This window comes from Mycosarcoma maydis, chromosome 22 (genome assembly GCF_000328475.2).
Source record: "Mycosarcoma maydis chromosome 22, whole genome shotgun sequence".
In the NCBI taxonomy this organism is placed as follows: domain Eukaryota; kingdom Fungi; phylum Basidiomycota; class Ustilaginomycetes; order Ustilaginales; genus Mycosarcoma; species Mycosarcoma maydis.
The window spans coordinates 324,188-346,799 of NC_026499.1; the positions used below are offsets into that span (position 1 = coordinate 324,188).

The 22,612-nt window shown below is 55.8% G+C and overlaps 6 protein-coding genes across 6 annotated transcripts; 3 read left to right on the plus strand and 3 right to left on the minus strand.

Moving 5' to 3' along the window:
- Positions 1-358: 358 nt before the first annotated feature.
- Positions 359-1,492, plus strand: UMAG_10973 (putative bifunctional alcohol dehydrogenase/S-(hydroxymethyl)glutathione dehydrogenase; the record flags this gene model as incomplete). The annotated part of the gene is made up of 1 exon (XM_011394307.1): positions 359-1,492. The coding sequence occupies one exon, from the start codon at positions 359-361 to the stop codon at positions 1,490-1,492; it is 1,134 nt and encodes a 377-aa protein (XP_011392609.1).
- A 193-nt stretch (positions 1,493-1,685) lies between these two features.
- On the minus strand, positions 1,686-3,341 carry UMAG_12330 (uncharacterized protein; the record flags this gene model as incomplete). The annotated part of the gene is made up of 1 exon (XM_011394345.1): positions 1,686-3,341. The coding sequence occupies one exon, from the start codon at positions 3,339-3,341 to the stop codon at positions 1,686-1,688; it is 1,656 nt and encodes a 551-aa protein (XP_011392647.1).
- Positions 3,342-4,078: 737 nt separating this feature from the next.
- UMAG_10974 (uncharacterized protein) lies at positions 4,079-8,224 on the minus strand (the record flags this gene model as incomplete). Its single annotated transcript, XM_011394308.1, has 1 exon — positions 4,079-8,224. The coding sequence occupies one exon, from the start codon at positions 8,222-8,224 to the stop codon at positions 4,079-4,081; it is 4,146 nt and encodes a 1,381-aa protein (XP_011392610.1).
- A 1,773-nt stretch (positions 8,225-9,997) lies between these two features.
- UMAG_10975 (uncharacterized protein) lies at positions 9,998-11,071 on the minus strand (the record flags this gene model as incomplete). Its single annotated transcript, XM_011394309.1, has 1 exon — positions 9,998-11,071. One exon carries the CDS (start codon positions 11,069-11,071, stop codon positions 9,998-10,000), a length of 1,074 nt encoding a protein of 357 aa, XP_011392611.1.
- A 2,527-nt stretch (positions 11,072-13,598) lies between these two features.
- Positions 13,599-14,203, plus strand: UMAG_06248 (uncharacterized protein; the record flags this gene model as incomplete). The annotated part of the gene is made up of 2 exons (XM_011394291.1): positions 13,599-13,837; positions 13,960-14,203. 2 exons carry the CDS (start codon positions 13,599-13,601, stop codon positions 14,201-14,203), a joined length of 483 nt encoding a protein of 160 aa, XP_011392593.1.
- Positions 14,204-14,986: 783 nt separating this feature from the next.
- Positions 14,987-21,586, plus strand: UMAG_06249 (uncharacterized protein; the record flags this gene model as incomplete). Its single annotated transcript, XM_011394292.1, has 1 exon — positions 14,987-21,586. The coding sequence occupies one exon, from the start codon at positions 14,987-14,989 to the stop codon at positions 21,584-21,586; it is 6,600 nt and encodes a 2,199-aa protein (XP_011392594.1).
- Positions 21,587-22,612: the final 1,026 nt, after the last annotated feature.

The following is a 22,612-nucleotide window of genomic DNA, read 5'->3' on the forward strand; positions in this document are numbered from 1 at the left end:
GGCATTCTGGATACTCACATCTGTACTGTGCTGTGCTACTTGGTGACTGACTGAGCGCCTGGATTTGTGATTTTGGTGAAAAGTTACGATTGTGCGAGGCTAGGTTAGTTACAACTCACTCTTGAATGTTGATAATCTGAGGTGGTAATCGTGAATTCCATTCATACGTGATACGGTGTATGCGTGTCTGTGCTCGGCGCAACTTGGTGACTTGTTCTTCACACGACATCCCACGTCCTGTCACTTGGCTCGTCGACAGACTTGTTCTTTCCTTTCCCCTCACACAAGCCTGCCACAAGAGCCCGCAATTTCGTCTTCGTCGCACCTCCCTCTGTACAACCTCGGTATCACCTCAGTCATGACCAAAGGCGAGACTATCAAGTGCAAGGCCGCCGTCGCCTGGGAGGCGGGCAAGCCAATGTCGATCGAGGAGGTCGAGGTTGAGCCTCCTCGCGCTGGCGAGGTCCGTGTGCAGGTTACCCATACCGGTCTCTGCCACACTGACGCCTACACACTCTCGGGATCCGACCCTGAAGGTGCTTTCCCTGCTATTCTCGGCCACGAGGGTGCGGGCATCGTCGAGTCGGTCGGTGAAGGCGTCGACCACGTCAAGGAGGGCGACTCGGTCATCTTGCTCTACACGGCCGAATGCCGTCAGTGCAAGTTCTGCAAGTCCGGAAAGACGAATCTCTGCCAGGCGGTACGTGCTACACAGGGTCAGGGTGTGATGCCAGACAAGACCAAGCGATTCAGCTGCAGGGGCAAGCAACTCTTCCACTTTATGGGGTGCTCCACCTTTTCGCAATACACGGTCGTCTCGCAGTACTCGCTGGTTGCTATCGACCCAAAGGCGCCACGTGACAAGACGTGTCTGCTCGGATGCGGTGTCACTACCGGCTGGGGTGCTGCTACGCACACCGCCAAGGTCGAAAAGGGATCCACGGTAGCCGTCTTCGGTATTGGCTGTGTCGGTCTTGCCGTCATCACCGGGGCTGTGGATGCTGGCGCGGGTCGAATCATCGCCATCGACACCAACGACCAAAAGGAGTCATGGGCCAAGAAATTTGGCGCGACCGAGTTCATCAACCCCACCAAGCTCGGCGACAAGGACATCGTCTCGCACCTCGTCGACATCACCGATGGTGGGCTGGATTACACTTTCGACTGCACCGGCAACGTCAAGGTGATGCGAAGCGCTCTCGAGGCATGTCACAAGGGATGGGGTGTCAGCACTGTGATCGGAGTGGCTGCGGCTGGGCAGGAAATCGCTACGCGCCCCTTCCAACTGGTTACCGGTCGCAAGTGGCAAGGCTCCGCTTTCGGCGGTGTCAAGGGTAGATCCGAATTGCCCGGGATCGTACAGAGATACCTCGACGGCTCCTTCAAGGTGGACGACTACATCACCCATACCACCGACCTCGACAACATCAACAAGGGCTTCGAGTACATGAAGCAGGGAGAGTGCATTCGATGCGTCGCCAACATGTCGTAGACTTGGTTTCCTTATCATCTCCTGGCACTATCACAATTTGGTTCTCAACCCAAGCCTAACTATCACAAGCGAGTGCACAGACGCAGAACAACGATATCTATGAGCGGCATGTGTCGATGAAAACGTGTTGGCGCGCGAGCGACAAAGCACTTGAAGATATGAGAAGGATACCACGGAAAAAGGTGAATCGCGGCTAGGCGGTTCTGGGAACAATGACGGTCTGGGCGGTGTCGAGGTTGTGGTAGACCAAGTTGGACTGGAAGAACTCGATTCCGAGGATCCACACTTTGAAGTCCGGTCCGTTGGATGGGAACATGGCTTCGACTTGCGGACTGCCCATGAGCGAGACGGGGCATTGGTCGGCACGGAACTGTGCTCGAGATGGTGCGATGGTGAGCTTTTCCAAGTCTCGATCCGGAGTGGCGGTGTCTGCTAGCCCGACTGAAAGCAGCCTCTTGTGCAGGTTCACACGCCGTTTACCGATGATTGGCAGATGCATCCATCCTGTCAGTCCCGTAGCGATGCTGTCGAGACCACCAATACCGACGTCCACGTAGCTCTTCCATGCCGTCAGACTGTCGTTCAAGCCGCGTTTCATCCAATCATCATCCTGCGATACCTCACCGTCGTGTTGTGCATGCACAAACTTTCCATTCGACCCAACACTCCTCCTCACCGCCTCGAACTTGAGCTTGGATCCACGCGAACCAAACGAAAACCCCATGTTGAGCTCGGAAGTACAGCTCGTCTTGCCAAGCACCGCCTGAGAATTCGGCGGTGAACTACTCGTGACGGATCCCTGTGTAGCAGCAAATATCTTGCGAACCTCGGAAGGCGGGGCGATGATACCCGACGTACCGCTGTCGAGGAGGAGAGCGTCGATCTTGACGTCGGGTAGAACCGTACCATTGAGGAAGAACGAAACGTCGGAACGGTGCGCGATACCCCAAAAGGGATGACTAGGATATGTGGAGCCAGAAGACGGGTCGATGGTGACACTGGCATTGTAGTCGTAGCCCGAGACGCTGGTGGGGAGCGTGGTACCGCTGAGTGGCAAGACGAGTTCTCCAATCGGCGTAGGTGACTCTGTCGAAGCAGGCGAAAAGTCCAGGTAGAAATGGCTCGATCCTGTCAGTCCCAACAGTTTACGCTGTTGGACGCTCAGGTACGAGTGCAGAAACGACACGTCGAGCGATGGAAGACTGCCTGATTGACCACTACTCGCCGAGGACGCAGGAGGCGCTTTCGGCGCGTTATCGCGTTTATCCTTGGCCTTGGCCTGTCGCTCTGCACCCTTCTGCTGCTGCTGTGGGGGCGCCGACGGACCAGCGCTCTTTACCATACTGAACGGCGGACTGAGCCCTAGAATCCCCTGTGCACCCTTGAGATCATCCAGTGTCGTGAGTCCCAACGTGACATTGCCCTGCTTGGCGCCCGCGCCCGCCCTCTGCCCACTCGCCTCGTTTAGCCAGGCTACATCGGTGACAAAGTGAATCTTGGGTTTGACGGGGCCCTTTTTATCGTTGGCATTGGGAGTTGTGGTGATATACCCCTGCGCGCCGTCCAGATCCGGTTGGTCGGCCGAGTGCGGATCCCAAGTGGACGAGGTGGCGCGAAACGACGAGTTCTGCAGTACCAAAAACGGCGAGCCGGTATCGACGATCAGGTTGTACGTGTTGTGCGTCGAGCCGATTGTGATGGAAGCAGTCATGAGCGACGATGTTGGTTCGTACGCGAGAGGGATCACGAGCGAGTGCGAGTCGCGTTTACCAAGTTGAGCGATGCATGGCCAAGACGTGAGCGTGAACAGCACTGTGGTCAACAACCACCTCGTTGCTGTCGCTGTCATCATGGTGCTACAAGCCGAGATGGTCAAGTGAACCAACGTGCAGCGTATACACGGTGTGATATATGTGTGACGAACCAATACATCCACGCCTCAACACAAGCTGCGCCGAACCACCAAGCATCCATTATCCACCTCTCGCACTTGCTTGCCATTCCCGATTGTGCGCTTGCACGACTCACCAACACCTGCGGCGAACAAGCGCCTCGACAAAACCCACCGCACTCGTCATCTTTGGCTTTGCTCACCACTTTGTTTGCGCACGTCCTTCGCCTGGCGCAATCTCGTCATCAACTCCGAGGCGCCTCCCTCGTTTCTCCCACTTCATCCCAGCCAGTCCACCAGTCTGACAACTCAACGACAACCTCCATGCTCGGCCTCGCCACACTTCATTCACGTTGCTCGCGCAAAGCGTGGCGGCGTGCGTACAATTGTCTGCGATTCGACACATTGCTCACAACGAGCTAACTTGTTCATTTCAGGCTGCATCAAACTCGCATCGTCCGTCGATGCTTGAGTTGCGCATTCAGCTCAAGTGCTTGGAGCAAAGAGAGTACAAATGAGATGGCGAAATCACATTTCATCAAGCGTCCATCAAGCCATGGCAAGCGTGCCGGGTTTTCGCCACTCTTTCTAGTCAATCGTGAGCCGCAAATGATCCGTAAGACCCCGATGGTCGCATCGCCCCGGAACATCGCTCGATCTCTGTATCACCGCCCAAGACCCTGCACCTCACATGGTCATCCCGACCAAACCCCCTTGTCCCTCAACAACCTGTACGCATCAGCGACCAAATACAGACTTCCAGCCACCACCACCGGCGCCTCGCCCTTAGCGGTAGCCCACTCCATCGCTCGTGCCACACTATCAAACACTCTCAACTCTCCCAAATCCAGCTGCTTGCTTAGCCGCTTTAACGTCTTTAACCCATCCTGCAACTCGACACTCTTGACCCAAGGCATACCCTCGGGCGCGCTGAAACGCGTCAGCGCAACACTTTGCTTTTCCACCCACGTCGGTTGGTCCAAGAGCGCCTTGACCATGGCTTCGTAGTCTTTGCCTTCAGAGAACGCCAAGATGTAAGTGATTTCGAACTGCGATTTGCCTTTCGCTTTGGCTTGGTTCGAGAGCGCTCGCGCAGAAAGACAGCTGTCGAGGTACTCGCGGAGGGCTTTTGCACTAGCCTCGTTGTGTGCGCCGTCGATGAGGACGTGCTTTCCGTCGAACGTGTGCCAGCTACACCTGCCCGCCCAGCTGACGGCATTGATGCTCTCCCTCACCCGCAGATTGGATTCCGCATCGTCTCGCAACCCCCACATGATGCGCGTCCGCAGTTCCTCCCACCGATCCTGCGCCCATTCATCGCGCGCGATTGACGACAAGGTCTGAACAGCCATGCATACTCCGGTCAAATTCGCCCTCGTTCGCTCCACCTGCACCGGCACCCCGAACACCACCGGATCGTGAGGATGTGCAACAAACGTCGATGGAGGGTTCAGTCCCGAAGTCGACAGAAACAAGGTCGGCGCCAACCGCGGGGTGAAATCAATCACACTTCCCCATCGGTCCATCTTGGTCGGTGGCAGACTCAACACTTTCCATGGGATGTACGTCTTGACGAGGCGAGCATTGTGAGTCATGCAGACGTTGCGGATGGAATCCATGATTCCAGCTGCCCTGTTGCCCAACTGCTTCGCCTCGTTCTGCAGCGGACCCAATGCAAGTTGATCAACGACAGAGCTGTCGTCTAAGCGCTGATCGGCGATGATGCAAAGACCGTTGTGTTTGATGATACCAGCCTTTTCTTGGGCGATCCCTTCGAGCTTGCTACCGAGGAATGCCTCGTGGTCTCGATCGATAGGGCATACGACACTCGCCAGCACCTGCGTATCATCAAACACATTTGTTGCATCCAGCCTGCCACCTAGCCCTACCTCGATCAACAGGATCTCGGGCCGCTCCGATTCTGGCAGCAGCGAGAACGCCTGGAACGTCTGCGCGGTAAGAAGCTCGAAAGGGGACGACTTGAGTGGTTGACCATCGTCGTTGCTGGAAGCAGCAATGTCGAGTCCTTGATCAGCGAATAGCACATCCGACTGAGCTTGCTTCCATAAAGATTTGGAGACCATCTTGCCGTCAACTTTACAGCAATCGCGTCGTTCGATCAGGTGCGGACTAACAAAGGTGCCGGTGCGGATGTCGAGCGCGTTGCGAAGAACGGAGTCGAGGTAGGCGATGGTGGTGCCTTTGCCGTTGGTACCGGCGACGTGGATGACGGGAAATTGCTTGTGAGGCGAGCCCAAACGGGCAAGTAGGCGTGTGATGCGTTCGAGGCCAAGTTCTATGCGCTGTCCCAATCCGCTGTCATTGCCATGACTGTGACCGTTGCCGTGCTGTGCACTAGCCAAACCACCTACCGAAGCTTGCGTTGTTTCAGAAGGAGCATCGTTCGCCAGGACAGGGGCGATGGCCGGGGACGAGGCCGTAGCGGTTGCAAAGCTGTCTCGAGGCGATGACTCGAGCTCTGGCTGGGCGGATGGCGTCACTACCACTGCCGAGGTTGCCGACTTAGGCTTGGCATTTGACTCCTGCTTGGCCGCGCTGTACAGCCTCTGAATGCCTGGATGCACCTTATCTTCTTTGGCTGCCTTCTGCCTGCGCCTCACCTCGTCCCACATTTCCCACTTTTGCTCTTCAGCCCTCTTCTTGGCCTCGCTCTCCTTTCTTTCTCTCTCCTTATCCTTTTTCACCTGCAAAGCCAAATTTTCATCCGCTCGCTGCTTCTCGGCTTCGGCCTGCTTTTCTCTCTCGGTCGCCAACGCCTTCTGCACTTCCAAGTATCGCCTTTCAGCGCGTGTCAAACTGCTGTTCTGTGAAGACTCGCGCTCGTGCGCCGGCTTGATGGCCGGATCTATCTCGTCGAGCGGTGCAGTGTTCGTCTGCGACTGTCGCAGAAAGCCGAATCCACCTCTTGCCGGCTCATTTGCGGGAGAATCTTGGCCGCTGTCAGTGTTTCTACTGGACTGTGTGTTGGTACTGAACTTGCGCAAAAACGATAGCCTGGGTGGCCTGTTTTCGGTGGGCGTGCTCACGGTGACCATGGATGTATTTGGCTCGTGAGCAGTCATGGGCATGGGCATGGGTGGTAAATCTCTCTCCTTCTTTGGCTTTACTGGGAATGGCGCCAAATTCTGAATGGGAGGCAAGAGCGGAGGATTCGGGAGCTCGGATTTGTTGATGCGACTGCTCGAAGACGTCTGACGATCCTTGACGGGCCGTTTGGGTGGAGCATCGGCTGTGGTGCCGAGCGTGGCAGCTGCGTCCGTAGAGGACTGCCTGACGATAGCTGCTCGTCTCTCTGCGGCATCAGCAGCAGCGGTGGCCGGGTTCGAGGGTCTACGACGCGAAATAGATGGATCGAGAACATTGTTGTCTGAGGCAGTCCAAGTGAACTCTTGACTGTTTTGTCTGCTTGATTTGCGTCGTGGCTTTGCGCGTATTTCGGGTCCGCTAGCTGATGTGAAGCCGACGAGAGCTTTGAGGTTGCCATATTCGCCCAAATCGGGAGCACCATAGGAGCCGATGGGAGCATTTGCGCTCGTGGGGTTGCGACCGACTTGACCCTGTACACCTGGTCCAATGACAAGAGCCGTGGCAGGCATTGATGCGAACGGGGAAGACGACTTGCCGTTTGGCTTGGGCGAGGAAGCCGAGGTGGTTGCTGGAGCGGTAGAGCGCTGCCCAGCCTGGAGCGTGACGACGGACGAGCTTTGTCGGCGCACAGCGCCCGGGAATGCACCGGATGAGGATACCGGTGTAGCAGAGCCACTTGCGAGCCTGGGCGATGTCGGCGGCGAGGCTAGGTTTTGTTGGTCGATGGTGGAAGCAGGGAGCGCTACCGTGCTGGGATTCGCTGAAGAGGCAAGAGTCTCGGTGCTTGGGGTTGTAGCAGATGTGGGGGCAGTGGGGGCAGCGTTTGCGTTTGTGTTTGTGTTTGCGTCTGTCAAGACGGCTGATGAGGTGAGCTTGGGGCTTGTGCTTGGCTTGGGGGCCGCAGTCGGAGTCGCAGCTGCAGTCGAGGTACGACGCTTGCCCTTGTTTCCATTGGCCTTTGTCGAGGACGGCTGCAACAGATTGAGGCCTTGGCCCAAGCTAGCCGGGTTGTTGGTGTAAGCGGAGGGCGTGTTAAGCGCTGTGCTTCGACGAATGTGACCGGAACCGACATGGTTGGCTGTGACAACGCGGAAGGCGGAACGATAATCCTGATATCGATGCTGATGGTAGTTGGCGTTAGGCTGTGCTCCGACCGAGGAAGAGAAGGAGGAAGGCTCGGAAGGTTGGATGATGGAATACGGTGGTGGTTCGGAAAGCGTACCGGCGCGGGTGAGTGAGCCGGCTGGAGCGGAATATCGATGGGCTGGACCAAGCTCGGGCAGCTCGAGCTCGTCTAGGGTATGGTTTGGCTTGAGACGGACGACGATCATATCGCCTTGCTCGATGAGGCTGCATTCGTGATGGTCTTGCAGCTCGAAGCCGCGCAATGGCTGAGAAGCAGAAGTATGTTGGTGATGTTGAACGTGGTCTTGCTCGTCGAGGTCGTCGCTTTGGCGAAGTTCAAGAGTGAGCATCTGCATCTTCCAGCCATTGATAGCCTTTTCCTTTACTTCTTCAGAGAAAGTGAGTGGTTTGGTGGAAGAGTGCGCATTGGTCTGGCCAGTGAGGATGCGAAGGATGGAGAGTTTCAAGGAAGAAATGTCGGAGGAAGGATCGGGGACACGGTGAGGAATGCTAAATGCTGGCAGAGGCGGATGCGTTTTGAGGATGATGAGCGAGGCAGGTCCACCGCCTGCCAAAGGCGTGTGCGAGTCAGAGTCTGCTGACGGCATGATGGCTGTACAGGAGGACCAGATGGAGAGAGAGACGTATGCTGGCGGACGCGATCGACGCAGCTGAGGGGCGTTAGCCAAGGATTGTTTGCGGGTAGTCGATTGGAGGAGTAGTATGTCTGATGTGATGCGCTCAGCTGCTCGGTGGTAGCATGGAATCGAGGTAGTGCAGGACGAGTTGGATGTCGCGGTGGCGACCAGAGCAAGGACTTGGGCTCGGTAGCTTGTTGCAAGCATGCAGTACGAAGAAATGACGGCACGGATAGTGGCGAGACGATGGCTGTATCACGCCCGCCAACTCGACACGGACGAGAGGAGTCAGACGTCAACTATCAAAGTGTCCGCAGCGATGCAAAGAGGCGACCGGTGCCGGACCGTAAGATCGAAGGAAGGGTCAAAGAGATGACCGACTGGGATGAGGACGACGACGCGGATGAGGACGAGGATGAGGACGACCTTGTGGTTTCGTCGTGGCTGTGATCTGTGCTTGGAGCAGAGGCCAATCCGTCGTCACATTCGTGATTTGCGATCCATTCGTGATTGACAAATTGTGATACACGATTCTTGAATCACGATTACGCATGCAACCAACACGAACGCAGCGACGTGCAAGATGACGGAGTTGATCATTCCAGACGATCACAACCGCGAATCACGAATCGTGAATGTCATTCCACATTCGTGATTGTGATTCACATTTCACTCACACTCACACTCACAAAATCAGAATAGTAATAATAATATTGTGAAAATGTGAAATTCGTGAGTTCGATTGTGAATGATTTGCGATCGTCAAGGTAGTCAACCAGGTTGCAAGCTCAACGGAAGCACATACCGTGTACGGCGTAATCACAAAACACGAGTGTCCACCACCATCGTTCATGTCGTGAATGAATCGTGAATCGTGAATCGTGAATCGTGAATCGTCATCCGAAATTCATCTCTCTCCACGATCCGTACTCGACGCTCCCTTGCTCACCAAGTTATTCGCGATTTGTATACAAAATCAAGAGACCCTCGGACATCTGTACCTCGCTCAGCCATCCACGAGTCGTGATATGGCGCGAGCAAGGACAAAACTCAAGTCACGAGTGTGTGTATCCTATTGCTGATTTTTGGCTTCAACAAACAAGAAACGCAAATCACAAATCGTCTTTTGCCGCTCAAACAATCACGAATCACAAATACACCCACACCGGCGCACACTGGCACAAAACAAAGAACAAACATAGTCTGCTTGCTTTCGAGAAGCTACACAGGAACAAAGAAAAAGAAATGTCGTTAGACAGCACCAGTGAGAAGAAAAAGCCGGTTTTTCTCCATCACCTTTCTCCTCTAGAAACAAGGTCAGAGCGCAACGACGGACCGAGCCAGCGATCGTCTACGCACTCTTTGACAGCAGAGGGGGTGAAAAGCAAAAAGACGAGCTTAGAAGAAAAACGAAGCTAGATACTGGCAACACGAAACACTGGGAACGGGTAGCAGAGAATTCGAAGAGCCAAAAAGAGAAACATTTGGGGATCATTGGTGGCTAGTCGTGGTGGCGGAAGGAGGAGGTGGGTGGAGGGCGGAAAGCGGTAAGCGGTAAGCGGAAAGCGGTTCGGTGCACCACGAAGCAAGTGCCAGCACCACAACGAGGCGGTGAGCACGAACAGCAAAACAAGAAAAAGGCAAGACGCATCGACGAATGATGACGACCTCATGCATGACCCATGACAAGAGATTCCGAGCGCAAGGAAACAAGACCACAACGGGCGCAGTCGCTAATGCAACTTACTCGTCGTCTTCTTTGTCATCATCATCATCGTCGTCGTCTTCATCTTCTTCGTTGATGGCGCCGTGCTCAAGCTCGAATGCGGACATGGCCTTGTCACGCAGCTGGCAGTACTCGTCGCACTCGACAATGTGTTCCGGAGCGTCAAACGTATCCTCGTCGTCGACAATGTCGTTACCCTCCTCGTCCTTGTGCGTCAAGGCGCGACGCGCAACGTGCGCGGTGGGCAAAGCGCGGTTCGAGTGGTGCAGCGAGCGCCTGTGCGGCTGCTGCGAGTAGAGGTACCAGTAGGCAATGTCACGCAGCGAACCGTTGCTGTTCAGGAACGCGTTCTTGTTGTTGGCGTACGAGTCAGGTGGATTGTTGATCTCAAAGCACCCCAACCAAGCGGCGCGCTTGACGTACTTGGTCTTGGTCATCCACGCGGTGGCGTCCATGTGGAACTTTTTGATGGCGGCCATGTTAGGACCCGAAGCAGCAGTGACGCCGTACTCGGTAACCCAGATGGGCTTGTTAAACGTCCTGTGAATTGTCTTGATCCATCGCTTGAGCTTGGCCATGTCACGCGTCGTGCCGTACCAGTGGATAGCAATAAAATCAACCGTGCACCCAAGCTTGTTGCACTCCTTCATAAACTCCTGTAGCCATTCGGTCTTGTACACCATCTGCGGCGAGCTGATCTTGACACCCTTGCGCGCAAAAGGCTCGAGCTCCTTCATGTGAAGCTTGGCGGCGTACTTGGGGTCCAGGTTGGACTGCCCAGCAATTTCTGGCTCGTTGAAGCTGAGAATGTACTTTGGCAAATTGTTCTTCATTTCCTGCTTGCGCTCGTTCCACTGCGCATAGTACTTGGGACCCCAGAAGGTGGGAATCCACTGCAGCTTTCCATCAAACTTGGGGTTAGGCCCATCCTGCCAGTGCCAGTACCACTTGATCAGGCCTTTGGCGATACGAGGACCGTAGTTGTCGTTAACTCCCCACGCAAGACCACGCTGAAGCTTGGCCTCGGTGGATGTGACGGCGCAGACCATGGCGACTACGCCTATCACCAAAAGTGATAGTGAGAAACGCATCTTTGTGGTGTGTAGAGAGAGAAAGTAGCTAAACAAGCCAGATCACGACGGGCGATATGGTCGTGACAATGCTGATATACGAAATGCTAGAGCGTGGATGATGAATCGACGATTTGCTACCGAACCACAAACCGACGATAGGGTGGGTGCTGTTGCAGCTGTTGGTGAGAGCAAAAGAGTGCTGTGTGGTTGTCGTTAATGATTGTGGCAAGAGACAAGCTGGATCGTCGTGAACTCTCAAAGACACGATCGAGCCGGGGGAGCGGTCGGGAGAGGTGGAGAGATGAGAGGAACAAGACCAAGGGAAAGGAGAAAGTGAGTAGGAGGGATGGGATGGGATGGGATGGGATGGAACAGGTGATGGTGAAAGGGACGAACAAGAATCACTGGCTACACAGAATGGCAGAACGTCCAAGAAGGAAAGGGGGACAACGAGCGTCAAAGAAAACGGCAACAGGGGAGGGGCAATCGCACACAGTAATTGATCCAAGCCTGAACGAGGCAGGCGTAACCTAAGCGTTAAGGGGAGCATGATCTGCACACCTAGCCAAACAAAGGGCGCAAACGAATCTCAGACTAGGGTTAGCAGAGCTGTTCTTTCCCTAGGATTGCTCAGCTCGTTCGACATGTCTCCGTCGGTTGACTCCACGTTTACATGATTCTAGCTCGTTCGCTCAGAGAAATCTCATGGAAAGCTCAGAGAAAGCTCATAGAAAGCTCAGAGAAAGCTCATAGAAAGCTCAGAGAAAGGGGGCGCATAACAGGTGGAACGTTAAGCGACGAGACAAGCAAATGCGCGCCAACATACCTTCCTTGACCGCTGGCTTTCTTGTCAACATCTCGGCGAAAGCGTTACCCAACCAGTCACGAGCGGATGGTATCGAAGCTGTGTAGGCACGTCACCAGTCTCTAAGCTGTCGAGCCATGGAGAACAAGCCAAACAGCAAAAGATGATCGACAAACTTGGCACTTGCCGAGCTGGCCATAGTTGGACAGCCGAGCTGCATTCCAGCCAAATCACCCTGCACTGCGCCAGTCACATTTTATATCCCTTCTAACTGACGCGCAGGCGAAATGCCAGAGCCAAGTCCGAATAGAATCCAAAATCGCTCATTACAACAGTCTTAGCATGGTTTAATCCTGATTATTCACGATTCACGATTCATGATTCACAAATCACGAATGGCGACGTGAACTGACAACCGTAGAATTCCTTAAAAGAGCATCGGAACTCGAATCGTGAATCACGAATGTACATATGAATCCTTCACTCGGTCCGCAGCAATCATGAATCACGAATGTGCAGAAGTCAGCAACAGCAAGCGTCCAGAAGGAAACAGCTTGCATGCTCTGACGAGCTTTGGCTGGCAGAGCCGAGAAGATAGACAGACAGACAACACTCCCCCTCCTGACGCGCGCCAATCCACGGACCGTGTGCTATTCCTTACCATCACTTTGCTTGTTCAACACTGAGACATTGTGCCCGATAACAACGATGCAACATGGCATCTCACTGGCTCTGTAACGATGCATTTCCTGTCGTCCAGGTGTTTGTGACCAACTTACGGCTAGCGTGGACTGGATGCCGACATCCCTGCTCTCTTCTCAAAGCAGGCGGAGCTGATTCCCCGCAGGGTACCTTGCACCAGGATCTCGTCGATCTCGCTGCTAAACTTAGCGCATCCATTGCAATGCAATCACCGTGAATGCGATGCTGCTTCTCTGGTCCTTTGGCTGATGCATAGGATCCCAACTCGTCAACTTACTGCGAATTCAACAGACAGCCTGTAAATACTTTATCTTAGAGTATCTAGCTGCCAATGTTCACGCGTGCACGCGATCTTGTACCTCAACCAAGACGGCTCGACTTTCACTCTCCGCTCAATCTCTGCAACGGCCTGGCGGTATTGCGACGACCGTGTTTTGATGTGCCGCAGGTACAGCAGATGGTGTTGCTAGTAAGCGTCACTGTTTCGAACCAATGTGTATGCTGCCTCGTGCTAGCTGTCTCCGAACCAGAGCATCGCAGTAAAACGCATTCCAGTTCAACCCTCGAGGTCGCGCATCGGCACATCATCCCCCTCTCGCGGCACGTGCAAGCGCTTTCATCTTGAGTGCAGTCAAGGATGGCTGTTGCAAGATGTGCCAGGCAGGACCGTCGACTGCAGCGATCAGATGCTTTACGACAAAGATCAACGCTACAATGACCACAGACATGGTTGCTGAGTCCGCCCGGCTTGTGTTGGCTTGGATCATAAAAAGGCATCAGTGACGTCGACTTGTTGCCATGGGCCGCATCCGAGATCGTCAGAAATGTCGAAATTGGAAAGACGCTTCGTCTTGGCTGCATGCTCACAGCACGCTCAGATCGACCTGGGCGCCTTACGCTAGGCTTGGTAGTTGATGAGTTTGGGCGCAGTTACTCGTAGATGAAAGTGAGGCGTCAGTTGGCTAGCAAACCGACCCACGTACATGCCCTTTTGTTCCTGAATTGCAGCAAGCACCGCTTCCTCCCCTTTGAGTTGGCATGGCTTGGCTCAGCTTGGCTTGGCTGCGTCTGGACACTGGCTTGGCAGGTGGCATCAACTTGGTAGCGGGCGCCGAGTTGACAGGTTGCAGAGGGTGGTGTGCTCGACTCAATTATCTTGCGGACCAATCAGTACAGTTCCGACGATCCACAATGCCCGTAAACCATTCCATCAAGGCTAGGGCAATGCGGGTAAACGTCGAACTTGTGTTCAAGATGAGCTCTGCTTTGGTTGCTGGGTGGGCTGCCTCTTTGCATCGCTAGGCTGAATTACAGATCTGCCCAGACGCCCAGACGCCAAAACCCCTCAGGCACACACCAGTCGAGCATGGCTGGCCTCGCGACTCTGCTTATTGTAAAGCGGCGGCGCCAGCGAGCAAGACCATGACGGCCGCATCGGTTGTAAAACGGGGACAAAGAAAAGAGTTATGCATCGTGTTGATCTCGGCAAAGGCTTTTTTGCTGCGTCGACCCTTCTTGGCAGCCTAGTTCGGCTGGCACAACGCGTTGGCACGAAATCAGAGAATCATCTGCAGCCGCAGACCTCGACGCTCGCTTCTGATCCCAACATAGCATACTGGCTTGGATGGTCGACCACAACATAACCAAGTCTATGTGGACGTCAAGATCAGGGGCACAGAGGTGGCTAAATGCGCACCGTACTTGGGTTTGAGCGGGGTTCAACTGCTTGTCTACCTTGCACTATCGATTTCATACCACGACATTCTCCATCTCCATTGAGCGAGATGGCCTTGTGCCGAGAGCTGAACACTTGTCAACTCGTTGCAACAGCTACAGCAAAGCCGATCGAATGCAAGCTGCGCGAACAGGTACGATTTACGGTTTCACGATTCGTGTATCACAACAAAAAACAAGACAAAAATACAACACAAAAAGGCGGCTCCAAAAGGATCGGATTCTTTGGCGTTGGCATTGATCGGGGAAATTCTCAAAATACAGCCCGATGTGTCGAGTGACGAGATAAGCGATGCGTGCCATTCGTGAGTCGTGATTCGTGATTGACGATTGATACGCTTGGACCCCTCAAAAGCTAGGCGCCATGCGCTGACTCGTGACTGACTCACGATTGTGGCGTGTCAGCTTGACTCGGTCCGAACTCACGACTCGTGCGGAGCAGCGAAGAGGAACACATTCAACCGACTCACTAATCCTGTACAACACTCACAGACTGTCACAACTGTTTGGCACGCCACCACCACCCCACGAGCGGATAACTACGGCCAACGCCCCAAAGCAAGGCACCTGCAACTCCAAAGATCGAGAAACCCCTTTTGCAAGCCTTATCTGTGTCCTCCCCCACACACTCACAGCCATCTCGAACGATAACGATGCGAGAGGTACGCTGAAGCTCATCTGAGCCGTACACGATGTGGAATCAGTCCTTCACTTCCGCGCCCGCCGTCAGCATTGGTGGTGGTAGTGGTAATGCTACCAGTGGTGTGGCGCATCCGTCCGGCTCGTTTGCGTCGCATGCGCGCTCCAACAGCTTGGCAGCAAGTCCATCGGCTCATCGTAGAGTCAGTGGCATCGCACAAGGACAGCTCGCTTCCTCACCTTCCGCCAATCCTCCCTTTTCACGTCCGTTTGCCAACACGGCCTTCCCTGGTACCGTGGTGGCCCCTCGTTCCACAGCAGCTTCCAACACAGCGTCGGCACCCACAAGGTCTTTGCAGCGCCTCCCACTCCTCACCTCGCAGACTCCTACGTCTATCGCCAAGCTTGCATTCCCTGCGCATACCACCGTCTTTTGGCATCGTCTCCACAAGAACAACGCTCGCCTTGCCCCCCAGCTAGACCCCGACTATCAACGCGTAGACGCATCTACCTCCACCGCTGCTTCATCAGCCAACACTTCTCAAGGCTCACAGAACGCTTGGAATACTGCCGTCCAGCACATTATCACCACTTGCAAACAGTCGCGCATCCAACCACCTGTCACAGAAGAGCCACAACATCATCTGACGCCATTCCAGCTTTTGCTCAAGGACGTCTTGTTCTACACGAGCTCCCGACATTCTTCACCGACCGGCGATACGCATACGCATCTGATCGCTCCTGTGTCGCATGCAGACTTGTGGCTCTTTGTGGTCGTCACGGACCAAGAAGAGATCAAAGCTAGCACTTCGGCGTCATCAGCCGGCGCCAGCGACACCAATGCCACAGGCGCTGCAGCCGCGAACCAAGAGGGCACGTCTCCGCTGCATCCCACGCTCGTCCGCCGTCTCCCAGCAAACCTGGTCAAATCGCTCCAACGCCTTTCTGAATGCGCTATCACCAGCTCAGGCTCCTACCCACTTCCAGTCGCAGCACCCAACTGCATCGACCTCAAGGGAAAACGATCCTCGTTGACCCAAGACCAGCGTCAAGCACACAGGCGCTTCATGGCATCTGTCAAAGCCAAACTCGTCGATGCTTTGGCTGCGTCGCAATCGACATCCACTAATCCAACACAATCTCACGCCATGCCCAGGCGAGCTCGGCTTCGCCTAGGACGGGGTGTCGTCTTTTTACCACCCCGCCCATCAGACTCGTCTTCCATCGCACTATCGGATGCAGCTTGGTTCGCCGCGCCAAAACAGTCTATCTCGTTCGACGGCCGCGTCGAATCTGACTGCCTCATGACTCGATTCACCACTTTGCTCACGACCACTTCACTCTTTGTGTACGCTCATTCTCGCCGATTCGGTGCACTTCCATTGACCGACTCCCGATATGCCACCTTTCTCCCCTCGCTGCCTTCATCATCAGCGTCTCCAACAATGCTCATAGCTCCTCTGGGTTATCATGTCGAGCTTTTAGGTATCGTGCCAACAAGCAGTGTCGCCGAGGAGCACCTTTCCGAGCTATACTCCAGGCTTGCAACGCTCAGCGCTGGTCCCATCGACGACACACGCGACATATCGTCCCTTTTTGCATCGGGACTCGCAATTTGTGCGCTTCCTCGCTCCATCCAGCGATTGCATGACCAACAGCCGCGTCTGCCAGATCCGCTCCCGAATGAGCCTGATATCGCATCTTCGCAAGCAGAGGCAACAGACGAGGTCATGACCCCTCCTGTTGCCGCTCAAGGTCATGAACAAGCACGCAAAGGGTCATCGCAGTTCGGTCCAGAGTCCCGTCACTTCCTGTGGCCTGCTGCTTGGTGCCTTGTCGTACCAGATCAGTCCCGTACGCTCGCACGCGCCGCTGCGCCTGATGACCTGCAAAACTTGCAAAGCCAACCCATGACTCCGCTCAAGGAACTCGTCTCTTTTACGCTGAAAGTGCTCAACGACGCCAACGAGTCATCTCCTGTACAGAACGCAAGCGCTTACACGCCTGGCGAGCCAGACGATGCCTCTCTTGCACAGCATCGTGTCGACCTCATCCCCTCAACGCGTCCCGACATCACCCCGGCCAGCATCTCGTTCCCTGACTTTGACTTTGCCATGCCCACCGTCGCTTCGGCCACTTCCTCGCAGGCCCTGCCCCCTGCTGGCCATTCCGTGGCGGCCACATCCCCACTGAAGCGCGAACCGACCAACACGGAGCCTATGCCGGGCGCAAGCACCACAGAGGCTTTCGCACAGGACCTCAACTGGATGCAGTTCTTGCCCTCCCAGATCAACGAGGCGCCCGCGTCAGCATCAGCCTCGGCTCTAGCAGACCAAAGCAACCTAACCAGCTCATCGGCCCCGGGCGCTGTCGATGCAAGCACTCAGGGGCCTGGCGGTACACAGAACCCGCAGCTTGATCAGTCAGGTACCAACTGGCTACTCTCCACTGGTTCTGCGTCAGCTCCGCTCGAAGGTGGAGCAGATGCTGCCACTGCCACTGCTGCAGCTGCTCCTGCTCAAGCTCCGAACCTCGGCGTGCCACCATCGCTCTTGCAGCCACACAGCGCGATGCATTCCCACGGTGCGACACCACTGCAGCAGATGGACAATACGCCGCTTGCCTTGACACAGCCTACATCGACGAAGCGCAAAGCTGGCGAAGGCGACATCTTTGACAACTTAGGGCTGCTGACCGACGATGACTTTTCTTTCTTCGACGAGTCTGCCTTTGGCCTCCATCCCGAAGCAGGTTTGCCGCCGCACCACGTCAATCAGCCTGCTGAAGCCGCTCAACTGGCACCATCTCACGACCTTGACTACGACCAGCGTCTCATGTCAGAAGGCAACGGCCCAGGGGTAAAAGCCACGTCGTCGGCAATCGTCGACCCGCAGCCTGCCACGTCTTCTGCTTCGATCGTAGATGACGTCGCCATGGACGACGCCGGACAGAGCAGTCTAGATGCGCTTTTCAGCGCCATTCCGGGTCTTCAGCACGCCATGGCTTCAGCCGATTTGTCACAGGCTCAGAGCACGGCTCCGCAGGCCACAGCGTTGTCTGCCGCACCAATGCAACCCGCTCAACTTCGAACAGGAGCCAGCACTGCACCAGAGACGGCCGCAGCGACCGCCGGCTCGATGCATGCTTTCCATCCAGCCATGAATTCCTTTACGCCGCGTGATGCTTCGGTAGCTACGCCGTTTGGCGATCCGGCCTCTTTGCCTGGCTTCACCCCCAGCTCACTCACCGAGAGCTCACCGACCTTTGGCAATCCACAGTACAAGACGCCGAGAACGCCGTACTCTCCTATCGAGGAATATCGGGATGGCGCCACCATTGTCGACTTGCAGAACGACCGTCGTATGCGCGAGTCGGCCCAGGCTTCCCGAGAGCGCAACGCCACTTCTGCACCGCATCTTTACGCATCCAGCCAGCATCCGGTATTGAAGCGGGGAGCCGAGGACCAGCTGCGCCTAGCGGATGTCAGCACAGCAGCCGCGGCCGCAGCAGCGCACGCAGCTATGGACATGGATCTTTCGAACCGAAAGCGGCCAGCCATCGTTCCCAACGCTTTTCTGCCGTTGCCTCAGACAGAAACACGCAAGCCGCTACAAAGGCTTGCTATCGGTGCTCGTGCCAACCTCGGGCGCAAGTATGACTTGCTGGGTAAGTTTGCGTCTAGGCCCAAACCTGCTACGATCACCAATTCAGCATCAAACGCAAACAACGTGCCATTGCCAGAGCGCCGTTTGTCGGGCGACGCAAGCAGGGCGGGTGGCCGAGCAGACAAAGAGGGCGCTGCAGAGTCGGCTCAGTTCGACAAACAGTCGCTGACATCTCATTCGCGGCCAAGGGCGACGAGGCGGTTGCCGTCCAGGACGCCATCGGGTCGTGGGTTGGCGCTGCTACAGCTACATCGAGACCGGCAGACCAAGGCTTCTCCTGGATCTGTGCTTACCGCTCTTCGTCATCCGAGCTCGTCACGAACGCTAGAAGCTCCGGCGACGCCGAGGTCAAGCGACGATTTGGCGCGGTCTGGAGCCGTCAGTGCGTCCGAGAGCGATGCTTCAAGCAGCGATGGCAACGACGACAGCGATGACGCGCGCAGTGACACAGAGGCAACTGCGTTGACACTGTCTCCCGCAGATCAGGCGACGCTGAAGGCCTCATCTCTTGAGGTCATCTCCACCTACCTCTGCGGCGCAACGAGTCTGTCGAAACCGCCGTGGTCTCCGGCTGTCAGCGGGCCGATCGATGAGGCTAGCGACGACGTATCGTTACCGAGACAATCCGTCCAGCCACCTGGGTTGCACTTGTGTACTGTGCCTCGAGACTCTTACACGGACTCATCAGCAATCCAGCGAAGGCCAACAATGAGGCGATCGACGCTGTCTAGAACGGCCGAGTGGCTGATCCAGAATCCGCAATTTCGCTCGATGTACGGCTTCGGCATGGCGAGCATCACGACGGGGACAGACGTAGCTGTTGGCGACAAGATTGAGGTGCTTGAAGCTATGGCATCAGTCCTCAGCATCGCACCTGCTTCCGAGGGGTCCAAGCAACCATCCGACACTGACATGGACAGCGCAGCCGCTGGCAATGAAGCTCAGTCAGCACTTCCAACGCTCAAGTACCTCGTCAAGGTGACTGGAAGGGCTACCGGTGAAGTTGCTGCTGCTGCTTGTGCTGCCGACGCCGATAGTGGCTTGGAGATTGCCGAGGTGCTCGAGCCAAGTCGAATCGCCGTCGGCTGCCAAGGCTCGGTAGTGGAAGCACTGCCGTCAGCGCTCACGCTGTGGGACAAGTCGAAACTGTCGGCGGTCAGTGGACAGAAGCATGTGGTTGCCAAAGTGCTGCTTACAGATGCTTCGCCAGCATGGCACGAAGAGATTGTCGCTTGGCTGGACCGTGTCCGCATTGCCTTCGAGACGCACGGTCTTGGCACGCACATTGGTAATGCACAATCGATCCTTGCCATCGCAGACGGGTCGGAAACGTTGGCACTGTCGAGCTATCTGGAGCAACTTTGGCAGGATGGCGAAGCATGGCTGGATACGCTGCGATCCATCTCGAACCGTGTGCAGCTGGACCTGCTTCAGGGCAAGCATGTGGTGGTGTACACGCTGCAGCCACCGAATTCAACGATATGCGCCTCGGCAGGCTTCCATGGCCTTTTGCGGCTCGAAGCGGATTTGCGGGCGATGCTGAGCGAGCAAGTGGGTGTGCTTGCCGAGCAGCTGCTCGTTCGTGCTGTCAGCCCGTCTATGATGACCGAGAGCGGCAGTCTGGGCTTTGGCCAGCATTCGCAGGCGCTGAGGACATTGGCCTTCTCGGTGTACGACCAGCTACCGCGGCTGGTTCGACGTCAGCCTGCCAAGGTGCTGCATGGCAAAGAGCCAGGGCCGATCTCGGCGCTCGTGCAATTTCCAGCGTTTAGTCTGTCGAGCGCGTTTGGACGTGCGTCTTCCGGGACACGATTGGCGGGAGCTGCCGGGAGGACCCAGTTCTCGCTTAGCTGGCCACGCGAGCCAGCTGGTGTAACAGACGAGCACGTGTTGCTGCACGTCGGCTACCGCATCTGTGAGGCTGTCAGAGGCGGAAAGGCAGCCGAGGCACGGCGCAGTGATCGACTTTCGAGTCGCAACGGCAGCGCGGCGTCGTTGGCTGGTGCGAGCATATCCGAGTTGGGCCATCTTGCCGATGACGACGCGCCGGGACCAGCGATGCGAGAAAAGGTGGTCATGGTGAGCGCCATCGACGAGCGCGGCGGATCGAGTACGGTAGATGCGCTCGCTGCCAACGATGGTGATGGAAGCATCGAAGCATGCGTCGAGCGCGTGTGGCGATTCGCGCTGGCTGAAGCGAGCCGTGCGCATTTGCATTGGCGTCTGGTGATCTCGAGCACAGGCTTGATGAAGCAGTGCGAGCTGCGAGCTTGGCAGCGGCTGATCGATGCGTACCTGTCGTCGAGCGGAGCTCAGGAGCGGGTGATAGCAAGCGTGGTGTTGCTGAGCGTGCGACCGGATGAGTCGGGCGCTGTTCTGGCGGAACGAGGGGTAGGCATCAAAGCGAGACAGGAGTGGACAGCAGCCTCCACGGCGGACAAAGGGAGCTTGATGCTACTGGATGCGGCGGATCTGTCGCAGATGGTCTGTTTTGCGGAACCGATGCCGATGGAATGGACGCAAGCGTCAGGTGGGTGGGCGGCGATTGGTGAAGAGGATGAAGACGCCGAGCAGGATGGGGACGAGAAGGAGGCGACAGCGATGCCTCTGGCTTCAGCGATTCTTGTGCATCGCACCCGACCCGACCTTGTCGGCGGCGGTGGCAGGACGAGCACGAGTAGCGAGACGAAACACAAGCATTGTCCGGATGGATTCACGCCTTACAGTCACGTTCTGGCTGTCGACATGCTTCAAGTTTGGCGCTTGGAGGCAGCGCAGCAGACATCAGTGCAGAACAAGGAAGCCAAAGAGGCAGAAGAAGCGTTGAGGAGCGGAGCACTGGACGGAATCATGCGTAGTCTGCATCGACTGCGATTGATCAGCCAAGAACGACACCAGTTGCCGTGGCCGTACAACGCTCAACCGTGGTGCGTGGCCAGCGTCAATACTTTGGCTGCATGCTTGGACGGAATCGTGCTCAGAGACTGATCTGCGTCAAGCACAGCGCATCTGTGCCTGTCTCTTTGATGATCAACACGACAACATTCGTATTTAGGATCCTTGGCTTTGTGCAGCCAGCCGCGTGACTGAAGAGCGACAAGAGTCACGAGTCGTGAGTGGTGTGGCTCAATCGTGAATCACGAATGGTCTCGGGCCACAGCCACGGGCGCACCGTTGGGCGAAGGAGGCACGAGGTGAGGTGAATCACGAATGTTATACCGAGGTTTTTGACGACAGACTCACTTTTTTTCTTCTTTTTTTCATTCACGATTCACGATTCACGATTCACGATTCACGATTCGCTGATTCATGGTCCATTCGTGACTCGCTCAAGTCACGAGTCGAATTTCGAGGCGATCTGCGCCGAGGGGGAAGGAAACGGGAAGTCACGAGTGAGGACGGAAGACGCCGGATAAGCTACGGAAGTGTCACATGTCACGTGTGGGAATCACGAATGCAGATTGTTGGCATTCGCTTGCATTTCCCCACAGGTCGTTGTGCATTGGTGCATTCACAATTCGGCGCTGCGTTCATGTTTGTGTGGTCGCACACACAGATGCGAAGCAAGTGGTGGATGGATACTGGAAGAATGACACATGAGCAGATATCTCAGCAGCTCATGTTATTGGGAAAGCACTCTAGACTTGGTTGGAACTCGAATACTAGAACTACAGCGTCGACGTCCAATCCATCGTGAATGCCTCGCACGTCGGCGAGCACAGCGGTGTTGACGAATCGATCATGATCGTCTCGACACCCACAACCACACACCCGTGACCGAGACACGAGATAGAGTCGTGAATCACGGATCACCGCGGAGCAATACGCAAAAAAGTGACGAGGGACGAGGGACGAGACGATTGTTAGCAAAACCGAAAAATCAAGCGGAAACAGCGGATGCCTCCCTCCACTTTACGCAGCCCGACACACCCCGAGACGCCCCGATACGCGCGCTGTGCCGCTGCAAGCAGAAGCAGAAAGAACAAGAAGAATCACAAATCGTGAGTTGTGAAT